The 13,316-nt window shown below is 40.1% G+C and overlaps 1 protein-coding gene across 2 annotated transcripts in view; it reads right to left on the bottom strand.

Moving 5' to 3' along the window:
* Positions 1 to 13,316, bottom strand: part of LOC118208131 (copine-5) — a 213,697-nt gene that overhangs the window by 31,037 nt on the left and 169,344 nt on the right. For both annotated transcript variants that reach the window (XM_035382495.1, XM_035382496.1), the window contains 2 exons: positions 8,156 to 8,209; positions 7,042 to 7,103 (listed from right to left, as the gene is read on the bottom strand). In XM_035382495.1, the coding sequence (XP_035238386.1) occupies positions 7,042 to 7,103; positions 8,156 to 8,209 (116 nt within the window). The remainder of the gene's footprint in view (positions 1 to 7,041; positions 7,104 to 8,155; positions 8,210 to 13,316) is intronic.

The raw sequence follows: 13,316 nt of genomic DNA on the forward strand, positions 1-13,316 counted from the left end.
AAATCAGGGAATCACAGAAGAACAACAAGAGTAGGCAGAACAATGCTATGGACCTCTTTTTAAGATGAGGCTTGAATAAAGTTGAAATGAAATGAATGAAAATCAGGAGCAGAAATATAACCTTAACTAAACTCCCTTGTCACCGTCTGGAGCAATGACAAATATAGCCCCAAGCGGCGATGATCAGGGTCCAAGCAGATTGGGAGCATTTGGATGCTTGTTTGTTATTTAATTGTTAATGAAATGTGGTTTTCATGAATGCAAGCTGAAATGACGAGACACAATCAGCCCAAGAACTTGAAGATTTAGCATTAAGACCAGGTGAAGTAAGGCAAAGGCAGGGTTTGAACCCTCAACCTTTGGATAGGGAAACAAAGTCCTTTTCACTGAGTTACTGGCAAAGTCAGTGTTGAGTGCATGTATGCATGAACAAAAAATATGAAAGTGTATAATTAAGCAAGTTTTTGAAACACATGAGATACATTATGAATTGAATGAATTTTACAGTTTAGATACTTAGGTTAATTGTATACTTTTAGCACAATTTGATGCAATTATTTTAAAATAGAGATGAATGGAGCATTTCTTAAATTGTCTGTATTCATTCATGTGTTCACTGGAAAGGTCTTAAATATTTAACAAATTAAATGATATGTATGTACATGTATGTCTATTTATTTATTTTACCAAGACAAAAATACTCCAAAGGACCATTTCCACATTCAGTAAGCTATTACTGCTCTTTAATCACAGCAAAATGATTACTATGAAAATATATTTAGTTTACGAATTCACACACTTAAACTGTTGAATTGTCAAGGCTCCAAGCAATGTAAACATTTCTTAAGAAAAATATTAATAATAAAGGCAATGAATGATAACTATTAACAAACATCTAACAATTATGATGTCGTACACCTTTATATTAAATAACATGTTGATTACACATTCAGAGTGGCTTATTTAGCCTACTGAAAATTAATTGCCTCATGACAAAATTGAATCTGAAAAAATATGTCAAATGGTTTGACGTATCCAACTTTCTTTGATAACTTTTGGTAAGCATGGTCTGTAGATGTTTCACACTGAATTTCAAAAGAATCTGACAGGTGAGATGATAAAAGTAGGTATTTCAGACAGTGTGAATAGGCAGGAAGACTAACTTGTAAAAAGTCAAATTTATGATGCAAATTGATAAAAGTCCATTGTAGGAAATAGAATAAAAAGGAATTTTGAATTTAGGTCAAGTAATTCCTGAGATACAGGCTAAAAGGTAAACATCCTTGCTGTAGCGCCACCTTTTGGCTGTTTGCTCCAAGATTGTACACCCCTTCTTCATGATGTCATAAACGTCTGTACCAATTTTCATGTCGATTGGACGTTCACAATGGAAATTAGAAGCTGCTGAATTTTGATTGGCTGCTGGCAGCCACATTGATTAAGTTATCAAAGCAATATTTTGACAAAAATGTTACCATGAGCCACTGTACCAAATTTTAACATTTCCTGAAAATTTGTCACCGAAAAAAAAGCAGTTTTTAGTTATAGCACCTCCTAGTGGTCTGTTTGTATGAAATTTGGGGATCGTCCACAGAATGTAGTGAAGATCGTACGTGTGAAGTTTTGTGAAAATTAGACAATGCGTTGACGATACGAAAGACATCTACTGCACTTAGGCATTTTGATAAAAATTGATTGGCTCGTATATTGGAAACGGATTGACGTATCAAAATTTCTTTAACAACCTAAGATCAGGGAAATCTGTAGATGATCCTGACTATGTTTTGGGACGATTGGGCCAACGGTTTCTGACGAGATGTTGAAAATATGTTTTTGAGAAAATTGAAAATAAAGTTGCAAAATTTGACATTTTTAGAGCAGAAGACCATTGGAGCAAAGATGCACATGACTTGAGAGATTGACATGAAGAAAAGCCACACTGTTCTTGAGATATGAGCCAAAACGCAAACTTGATTATTACAGCGCCACCTATGGGCACAGTACATCAGGTTTTGGGGCTTGAGTAGCCGGGGGAATTTGGGACCAAGTTGTGAAGTTTCATGTTCATACGTCTTACGGTTTTTTCTGCACAAACACTTTTAGGGGAGAAAAATAAATAAGAATAATCGGAACAATAACAATAGAGTTCCCACAGCTTCGCTGCTTGGACCCCTAAAAATGAGTACACACTGTACTTCGTTATTTATCATTATTACAGATGGTTAACCATGGCATCTAAGATGAATTTTAGAATCTATGCAAATCTCTGTACAAGCCTCATGCAAATGAGGAAACTGCAATTAGCCAACAGCAATCTCACTGAGCATTAACTCACTGAGCAAGTGATGATGTGCTTGTGCTTGCTCTTAGCTCATGATTTTATCCTAGTGGCCCCTTTGTAATTAGCAAAAAGCAAAGAGACAGAATCATCACCCAACTTGCCCCCCCCCCCCCCAAAAAAAATAAAAATAAAATTAAAAAAATTAAAAGCAAAATGAAAATGAAAAACAATCATAATGAATGTCAGCATGCAGAGGCAGGCAAAGACAAACTAGGGTAGCGATTACTTTTCAGCAGGATAAGAACAAAACAAATGCCCTCAACAAGAGTGGTTGTTGGAGAGGAGTGGGGCTAATGCACAGACTAGGCCCAGAGGCAGCACTGTGGATGCGAGTGCTCAATCAGGCCTGCTGGATAAAACAAAACAACGGATTGCTTATCTATTACAGAACAAGGAAATCCCATTGAAACCATTATTATTATTGATATTTTGGCCAAGACAGCAGTAGCAAACGCATTATAATTTCAGTCAAGATACAATGCAGAACTGCAATATGTAATATTCCAATATACAGGGAACAACTTCCTGCTGAGGAAAATTCAGCATTTTAAAGATTTATGTTTCACTAAAGCACAAAATAGAACAGAATGAAGGTTCAAAACAATGCATTAGAGATCATTCCTTCATTCCGATTTTTAGAAAAGTGCCAAGTGTACAAATGTTTCAGTCAAACAACTTCCTTCAGAGTCCCCACATCACTACCGCACATGACACACATTTAGACTTATCCAGTGAGAAGTACAAGTGTAAGAGACCATAAGTGAATGCAATGAATTCAAGTACTTTTTCAACAGTGCCAGAACAGTGGCCATCAGTATTCACATTGTATGTACAGCATCACTAAGCTAACTTAAGCCAACCTAGGACCATAACACAAGTCACAAATTTAAAAAAAGGGGGAGGGAGGGTAAGGGAGGGGAGTGGAAATCCAGTCTGACAAGGTGGGTTTTCAGTCTACGTTTGAAGATGGCTAGTGATTCTGTTGTCCTGACCTCCATGGGAAGTCCTTTCCACTACTGTGGGGCCAGCACAGACAGATATTATATTTGGGGGAAGCAGCCATGCAGGGAGGGGGTGGCCAGTCACCCTGAGCTTGGAATACAGGAAGATCTGGCTGGCTTGTAAGGTTTATGGGCATATAGAGGCATGGTGGGGCTATTCTGTCTCCTGCCCTGTAGCTGAATACCAAAGTTCTATTCCCCAATAACACCCCCCACCTCCCCCACCATATCACCCTGCATTGTCCTCTCCCTGCCCCACACTCGCCTTTCTCTCACCCCGGCCTGCCTGCATGTTACCCCACGGTTGCCCCAAAGGTGGCAACGGTCTCTCCGGGGAAACCAACAGAAGCACCCAACTGAGTGCACCTTAAAACAACACAGCCTCCCTCTGTGACCACACTGGCACCCTGCCCTCACAACAGACCTTAAGCTACGGTGGCCTGCCCCCCCCCCCCCCCATCCTCTGTGGTGTGTATAGGTGGGGGGGACAGGCTACCGTTTTGAGGAAGAGCCTCGCACCTGAACACTATTGTAATGACACATGAGACCAATAGTACAGAGGACTTAAAGGTCAACTCTGTCGTGTTTCATGAAAAATTAATAGCAGCAAGGCCAGGGGCTCTGTTCCCCCCACCATAGCTTAAGGTGCTGTTTGTTAGCTTTGCTAGGTTCCAGAACAGAGGTTTAATAACAGTGCACCATAAAGAGACAGTATGGCTGCCTCCCTTTCACCACTGCTCTTTCTGCTGCTCCTGTCACTCTAACAAGACTCTTCAGGTGCAGAGGCATATTCACATGCACAGCGTATAAATACCAGAGGGAGTGTAAGATAAATGCCCTCATCACATACTGTATTCAGAATGCAAGTAAATAGCATAAAAAATAATACAGTGTTCAAATGGGCGTTCTTACAGCAGAGCCACAGTGTTCGACCTGTCCAGTGCTCAGTATCTGTACCTGTGGTTGCGATTAGTTCTGCAATTTGTCCGTGGAAGGTAATGCTGATAACCATATTGTGATTTAATTCCCTACTCACACTAAGTCAACAGGTCACATAATAAAAACACTGTGTCAACTGGTCACGTAGTAAAAAAATGAGAATATTCAGTCCAGTAAGCAACCCTGTACAAAAACTTCTATACCAAATTATTTACTGCTAACAATAGCTCACTGAAGCACCAATGAGCGTGGAACAGTAATACTGGTACACTCATTTAAATGTTAGGGGTACATGGTTTTTTAAAATTTTTTAATTAAAAAAAATTAAACTGTTTAAAAATTAAACAGGCCTCAACTGTTTTTCTAGATCAATGCAGCTCTCCAGAGGAGTTACTGGTTTACTAAAAATTAAAGCTGCTGTAGGTGAAAAAATAATAATAAAACAAGAATACACATCAGAACATTGGCTGTTGCAACACATGCTCCGCCACAAAACTGTCTGACTTGACAGCTGATTATAAAATTACAATAGCATATGAAGTTTGAAACATAGAGTAAGTAGCCACTGTAGCTGGTAACCTACAGAAACACTGTGCAGTGTCAGGAAGTCCTGAGTATACTGTAGGCCCAATTCAGCAGTCTGCCAGACTCTTTACAATAGGACCCTCCTGAGAGAACCTTCGCCAGCAGTCGCCTGCTGTCAGAGAAGTCCTAGTGTAAACTGTCCAGCAGAGTACCACACTGGGGCTAGGAGTATCTGGGGCTATGAGTACTAAACTGGGGCTAGGAGTATCTGGGGCTATGAGTACCACACTGGGGCTAGGAGTATCTGGGGCTATGAGTACCACACTGGGGCTAGGAGTATCTGGGGCTATAAAGCAGCTTTAGACAAGCAAGTGAACTTACTGAAACCATCACTTCATTAGCCAACAAACTCAGTGACTAAATGGAAAATGTTTTATTGTGTTACCGGTAGGCTGTGAAATAACAAAAAAGATTCCACTAGTTTTATCTGGACTCTTGTACCAGACATTTTTAGTGTTTAGTGCAGCTGACATCATGCCAGTCAGTCCTGTAATCCTCCTTGCAGAAATGTTTATTGCGCCTTCACAACTCGGTGTGCGAAGAAGCACAGGGGGTGAGAGAATCTCTCTTTCTCTGTGGGCAGGGCCAACGGGTGTTATGATTTTAAAAATATTTCCTCAACATTGTTACCATTACCTACTGCAGCATTAATGAGCATAGTAAATTTATGCGCTCAAACGTATTTCATCTCAAAAGTATTGTACTCATGGCTGATGTCAAAATTCAACAGCCCTAAATCATTTCCAGTATGGTGAGCAAGCATGTGACTCACTGGATTACACTGCATCCACTGCCGACCCAGTCATTGCAATCAACTCCTGAAGAGTTCAGAGAGGGGTAAAGCCTGCCCCCTTCCTCCTCTTCTGGGTGATATCCATTTCTATTTTACCTGTGCAGCAAGGTCACAGATTATGAAGTCTTACCCAGCCAACTCTGATAATGAACATAATGTTGACCTCGAATGAGTAGTATGTTCTTGGAAGTGTCCTCATCTTTTCTGTTCCTGCACTTCATTTAAACCCTTTGCAGTCATGGGTTTCCCCACTTAATTGCAGCCACAAGGGAACTGGAATGATAAGGGAACTAAATTCACAATAAACTCCTTAGGGATTAGAATGTGACTCACAGAGAAGGGAATGTTTCAATGGTGCGTAGAGGTCAGCATCCTGAGCTGAACCCAACGGGCCTGAAGGTATGCTGTGATGTTTTCAGGTATCAGGCCTATTTTTAGCTCAGTGACATCGGGTCAAATCGAGCACAAACTGGCTGCCATCCTGAAAGTTCACAAATAGTCGTGTAGCAACACTTCAACCAGCTCTTAACAATGATTGGCAACAATGGCACAATTCTTCCAGTTTTTGTAGTGCACCATAATGCTCAACTTGCAGATAAAAACTGCTGTATTTGACTGCACAAGAGTGGCAAAGGTATTAATGTCACATTTAAAAAAAGAATAAACGGCAATACATATATCTAGCTAACCTGTTCTTATTATAAATGATTAATTATTACACCATTTTACGAACATATGTTGTGCAAGCACGTTCTGAAAGAGAAAGTTGCTCCTGTGTCATTTGTTAGTGCAAGCCACACACTTAACTTCAAGTAAACAGAAGAGAAATTACGTGTGAAAACTGTTTTATGGCTGTTTTAAGTTTCTAGGTGAGCATAACAGTAAACTAAAAAAAACTGGAAGCTTTGGTTTGTGCTGCCAGAAATGTTGGTCAGCACCTTCACTAACAGAATTCCTGCAGGAAACACTGCATCATTTCCTATTGTGCTGTATGGTGTGTTTGGCTTGTTATTTCAGCCAGCCCCAACCTCTACACACAAACACACAGCCTCACCCCCTCTTTTACACACGCATATGCAAACACACATACAATTGGATCTTTAATTGGAGGTTTATAAAGGAACTGCGGGGAGACCAGATCCTGAGGAATGGAAATTCAGTGTCTATTTGCTTATTTATATAAGAAGAACAATTCATTGTAATTCAGAACACAGATGGCAAAACGCTTAGCCGATTAAAAGCATTAAGTCCATGCTGGTGTTTACAGATCAGACAGGCACATTTGATTGAGCTGTTGAGTAGTACATGAATAGTACTGCGTGTGCACGCGCGTGTGTGTGTGTGTTTCACAGCTGTAATTGTACGAGGCTTTTCCTACTCACCCTCCTTTGATGTAGTCGAGGAAAGTATATTCAGATTCCACAGTAAATGACAATAGAGTCACCTTGGGAATAAATAAATGACTGGTTACCAACCAAACAGGCAGCAAACAGCAATTTGGACACAGCGCACAGGCCAAAACATGCATTATGAGTCTGCTTTAATTTCAATATAGAACAGCTCATTCAAATACTGTACAGGATCATTTTTACCCACAGCCAAAGGACAAATACAGACTTGTTCATTAACATCTCCATCACATATTGAATATCTCACTCTGTGCACTGATAAAGAAGGATGATTGATTTCTGCAACAGAATTTTAATCATGTACAATATAACAGAGCATTTTCTCTGCTTTCTCTGGGAGTACCTGGAGGACAATAGAATCTCACCTACTCGTAGCACCAAAAAAGCCAAACTTTTGTTTTCTTGTGAGAAAGTGAACTGCTTTTTCAGGTTGGGTGTAGTTTGTGCTCTGATATTATTTGCATCTAAGGGAGAATAGGGAATAGATGGCAGAGGCTAGACATATAGTAGCTCACAGAGAATCCGCTACTCAAGAGGAATGCTGAGCCTCTCCACTAAATCAAAGTGTTTTGAAAAACCATTTCTCGATCAAATTTGACAAACTTTGCTTGTTTTTCAGTGCATTATTTCAAAACTCAGATGCTGAATTTGGTGCATGGTGCACATAGAGCACTCTAGGCTCTGATGTGAGATAAGTCATCTTGCAATTCAGGGGGTGTGCTTTACTAAAAAATCAATGACCAGTTCATTCTTCAGGAAAATTTTGAGCAGGTGCAGCTCCTATTAAGCATCAATGCAAGCCAACTCAATCCATCACCTATTACCTAACACTGGTCCAATCCTGGTAGATACCATCCAATGCAAGATACTCATTTTGGAAACTGTAGCTCTCCTTTCCATAATGCGAGACTACAAGATCTATGACCTTCATGATAGGATCATAGCCTTGTTTATGAACCCCACTAAGAGGTGGAGCTATAATGCGCTAACCAATAAAATGCATTGAATTCAACAGCATGATTCCTTGATTTGTCAAAATCGGTGCCACTGAAAGCATTATGATTAATCTGTGCTGATGGTCACTTACCGTTCCAGAATTGACATACTTCTTTTTCTTCATTTTCTTTTTAGGATTCACCACCTAAATCCAAAAACAGAGATAGAAAAGCAAGTCAATGAAACTCAAACTCCTCAGTCCAAACCTTGAAAGAGAGGAACAAGCAAACTGGAATTTCAAAACATGGTGGTGGAGCATGTTTGCCTTAGGAGATGCAGCAGAGGCACAAGACAAAGGGACCAGGGCATGTTTTACATGAATTAAATGGTGGAAATGGTGGAATGTGGTTATTACACTGAGCGTGGTACTGGCTCAGGGTATCTTTGCATTTGTAAGCTCTCCAACGTGAACCTTGATATTTCACATAACATAACATAACAGAACATAATGATGGGAACAAGCCAGTCAGTCCAACAATGCTTGCCATTTTCCTGACTAAATTACTGCTTTGATTACCTACAAACTAGACAGTATCTATCACCATATCAAGCCTAGTTTTGAAAACCCCCTGAGTTTCTGCCTCTACTACATTACCTAGCAGGCTATTTCATTCACTGCCTACTCTCTGCGTGAAAAATTCTCCCTAATGTCTGTACAGAATTTACCTTTTGCTAATTTCCATTAATGTCCCCTCATTCTACTAACAGAACTCAATCTGAACAATCTCTTGAAGTTCACTTTGTTGATCCCCTTTATGAATTTAAAAGCCTCAATCAATTGACCCCTGACTCTCCTTTTACTAAGCTTGAAGAGATTAACACCTTAGGTCTTTCCTCATAGTGTTTATCTTCATACCAGGAATCAATTTGGTTGCTCTTCTTTGAACCTTTTCTAGAGCCCCTAGATATTTCTTGTAGTATGGTCCCCAGAACTGCACACAATAGTCTCAGTGTGGTCTACCAAATGTATTGTACCAGATAAGTATAACTTCCTTAGATTTCTACTGAGTACTTTTGGCTATACAGTATACCCAGCATCCTGTTGGCCTTTTTTACTGCTACAGAACCTGAACGGCTTTGACCAACCATTACTCCCAAGTCTTTTTCAACATTCCAAATAGGGATGGGAATTGATAAGATTTTATTGATACCGATTCCATTACCGATTCTGCTTATTGATCCGATTCTTTATCAATTCCTTTATCGATGCCTGATACATTTTCTGGGTGTAAAAAGAGTAGGCCTACATTGTTTTCAGCATCAACTTACTTTATTTTACAGCCTGAAATACGATCGTGTCATGTAACGTGCAAGTAGTTGTCCATGGATATGAATGAAATGTTTTTAACAGAAAATAAAATGACTGTGATTTTATCCACAAAAATAGCTATACAAAAAGGCAAAATAAATGTTGTGGTCACGATCGCCGTCGTAGAAACCTTCAGTCAAATGAATTTGCATAATAAAATTAACCAAACACAGGCTTACATTTTCTGAACCCCGGTGATATAGTGGCGATATAAGCAGACTATTTAACAATTAGCTAGTCTAGCACTAGCCAGCGGTACACTTCTATCAACACAACGCACACAGCACTCGTCATACACTGATATGCACTTATAGCTAGCCACCGCTACAGCATTTTCCGTAATATGGGAGCATGCAGCTGAAATCCTCTATGGAAAGCATCCTCACAGCGATCTTATCTACAATCAGTAGGCAGTGTTGTGCATATCCCGCTCTTACAGCTTGTTTCCAGCCCAAACCACTGCAGAGAGCAAACTTTTTTTTTTTGTCAGTGACATTTCCTTCTGACATCTACGATGGCAATCGCAACTACGACATTTATTTTGCCTTTTTGTATAGCTATTTCCATGGATAAAATCGCATTTATTATTATAATTTATCGGTAAAAACATTTACTTCATATCCAGGGAGATAGCCAACTACTTGCATGTTACATGACATGTGTAGCCATTTAGTAATACAATCGCATTTCAGGCAAGAAAATAACCTGTTAATCCAGAGAAATTGCTGAGTTGTCTTAGAATCTTTATCGCAACAGAATGTATCAAGGCTGGCAGTGTCCGCATAGCAACGGACGCTGTAATGACACTTTAAGTACGTCACAATGGGTATAGCAGCTGTTTTAGAATGTCAATGTCACCTGGACCATTTTTGCAGCCCGAATCAAAGCGTTATGTCATTGTTTTGCAATGCGCAGCTATCATAAAAACATGCTGGCATCGATAAGCGGAATCGATAAGCTTGGAGACATACGATTCCAATAAATAAGACAACTTGGAACCAGTTCTCAATGGGAACCGGTTCTCGATTCCCATCCCTGCCATAAAGTAATCCTGTTTTTATTTCCCACATGCAGAACCTTACATTTGGCTATATAAAATTTCATCTGCCAGGTTTCCGCCCACTTCTGTATTTTATTTAGTAGCTTCCAAACTATTAGCTGGGCCTCCCAGTTCTGTATCATCTGCAAATTTGATTAATGTACTTCCCACGTCCCTGTCAAGGTTGTTCATATATATGAGTAAGAACAGTGGTCCCAGCACCAATCCTTTTGGGACTCCACTTCCAACAGTTCCCTTCTCAGAAAATATACCTCCTACTACTCTTTGTGTTCTATCCTGTAGCCAGTTACAAATCCATTCTGAAATAGCTCCTCTAATTCCTACTGTCTTCATTTTGCTAACAAATCTCTCATGTGTTACTAAATCTAAGTATATAATATCATAAGCCTTGATATAATCAAAACACTTGGTAGCTTCTTTAAAAAATACCAGAAGGTGTGTCAGGCATGACCTTCCCTTGAGAAACCCATGCTGGATGTCGCTATTTTCAAGATGTTAAACTGACAGGCCTGTTGTTTTCTTGGATCATCACGGCCCCCTTTCTTATATATTGCTATTATATTAACTTGCTTCCAGTCCTCAGGTATTTCTCCAGTTTCTAAGGATTGTCTGAAAATATCTGCCAGTGGTTTAAAAATGATCTCACTTAACTCATTTAGTACCCTTGGGTATATGCCATCAGGACCTGTTGCCTATACAGACTTTTACATGCAAACGAACGAACAAATGGCCAAATGCGTCTCCTGGTGTTGAGTGTACCCCCTTCAGCATGGTGAACTAATATTATCTTTTTTTTTCAGCCTAGATTAGCTACCCAGCTCTTTTGTCAAAGATCTGTGCTGATACACCTTGATGGAGAGCGAGCTGATGTTATCGTTAGGTCTGATCAGTTTATTCACCTTTCTTTTGAGACCTTTCAGCAAATGCAAAACATTTCACTTAAAATTTAGTTTTTTGTGATTAATTATACATTCAGTGGTGGACCGTGTAACATGGCATGCTCCATTTGTCAGGAAAATTAACACATTTATGTCTCTAGCCAGAGAAATAATCCTTTCATGGGAGGCCTCTAGATCTGCATACAGCATGTAAAAACATTACAATGGATCCAGAAGGGCTTATTGAACATTCCTTCAAAGAGATTTACTAAAATTAATGAGCCTCGTAAAGTTCTGTGCTCAATTTAATCTCAAAAGTATTGCAATCATGCCTGATTTTATGCCCACCCCCACCCCACCCCCATGCCCGCATGCACACACACACACACACAGAACTGCATACACACACACACACACACACACACACAACACAATCCCATATACAAATAATAGCCCCAAATAAAGCAGCTATGCACCTGTAGCCCCAAATAAAGCAGACATGCACCTGTAGCCCCAAATAAAGCAGCTATGCACCTGTAGCCCCAAATACAGCAGGCATGCACCTGTAGCCTCAAATAAAGCAGACATGCACCTGCAGCCTCAAATACAGCAGGCATGCACCTGTAGCCCCAAATAAAGCAGCTATGCACATGTAGCCCCAAATAAAGCAGCTATGCACATGTAGCCCCAAATAAAGCAGACATGTACCTGTAGCCCCAAATAAAGCAGCTATGCACCTGTAGCCCCAAATAAAGCAGGTATAGAATCTTTAGCCCCAAATAAAGCAGGTATATAATCTTTAGCCCCATATATAGTAGGCATGGATCCCGAAGCCCCAAGTAAAGCAGTTTGACACCAGTGGCCCATATAAAACAGGTATAGAACCTGTAGGCCAGACAGAAGCAATGTATGGAAAACTAAAGAATGGCTCATCCTCATATACATGGAGAAGAAACAACCTAATAGTCTGAAAGAATCAGACGTCAGCTTATCTGAGCCCATAGAAGGCCCACTCAGCCCTGTCCTGTGGTCCTACTGTGGATTCCACATGCAATCCCAAATGCTTTTAATTAATCACGTTTGACTTTGCTACTAATTGAATACTGATCTGTATTTAAATCTTGACAGTTCATCAGCTTCAAGTCCCATGGGTAAAATAGATTTAAGATGTGTTTTTGCCGGTCCATTTATAGACATCATGGGTACCATACAAGCTTAGTCAAGATATTTTTTAATTTTAAAGCTCAATTTCTCTTGGCTCGAGACCAGTTTATGAAACCACAAATTAATCTTATTAAGTTGCATGCCTGGTTGTTTACCAGTCAGTTTCTCCAGCAATTTATGCACCCCATGAGTGCTTCTGGGACCATGGTTGAGAAAAGAGAATTCACCTGACTGTTGAAGCCTATTCTTGAGCATTCTGAAATCAGCAGACCTATTAGAATTAAGGAACAAAACGAAACAAAACGATATGTTTTCTACATGACATATGTTGCCAGAGGCTTATTGCATTATACTCTACCATAACAAACATTAAAATTTCAAATTAGCATTTGCACAGCGTTCTTGTTCATGTATATTCCTAGAGACTTCCTCCGACTGCCAATGGTGCTTCCCATTCCAATTTATTTCCAGAAAGCCCATTAGCTACCAGCCCTGATGCACAAAGCGAATAAACATGGAGAGAAAACTATTTCCTCATCCACAGCAAGAGAACTCGGTGCCACCCTAAAGGCTCACATTCACAGAGTACACGGCCTGGTTGGCTACAGTGTGAGCGTGCGTGAAGAGTCAGAAGAGAAGGGGGAAAAACACAGCAGCAGCAGCAGCAGCAGCAGCAGCAGCAGCAGCATGCATTTCTCTCTTTACAGAGCTGTACAATAATGTACTCAACCCATGTAATAATGTGCAGACAAATCCCAAGGTCCCTCGCGGTAAATTTCAGACCAGTATGCCCCAGGTCTTTTTGTAGTGACATGTTATTTCACCTGTCATGTGACCGGCA

The sequence above is a fragment of the Anguilla anguilla genome, chromosome 11 (assembly GCF_013347855.1).
Source record: "Anguilla anguilla isolate fAngAng1 chromosome 11, fAngAng1.pri, whole genome shotgun sequence".
Classification (NCBI taxonomy): Eukaryota; Metazoa; Chordata; class Actinopteri; order Anguilliformes; family Anguillidae; genus Anguilla; species Anguilla anguilla.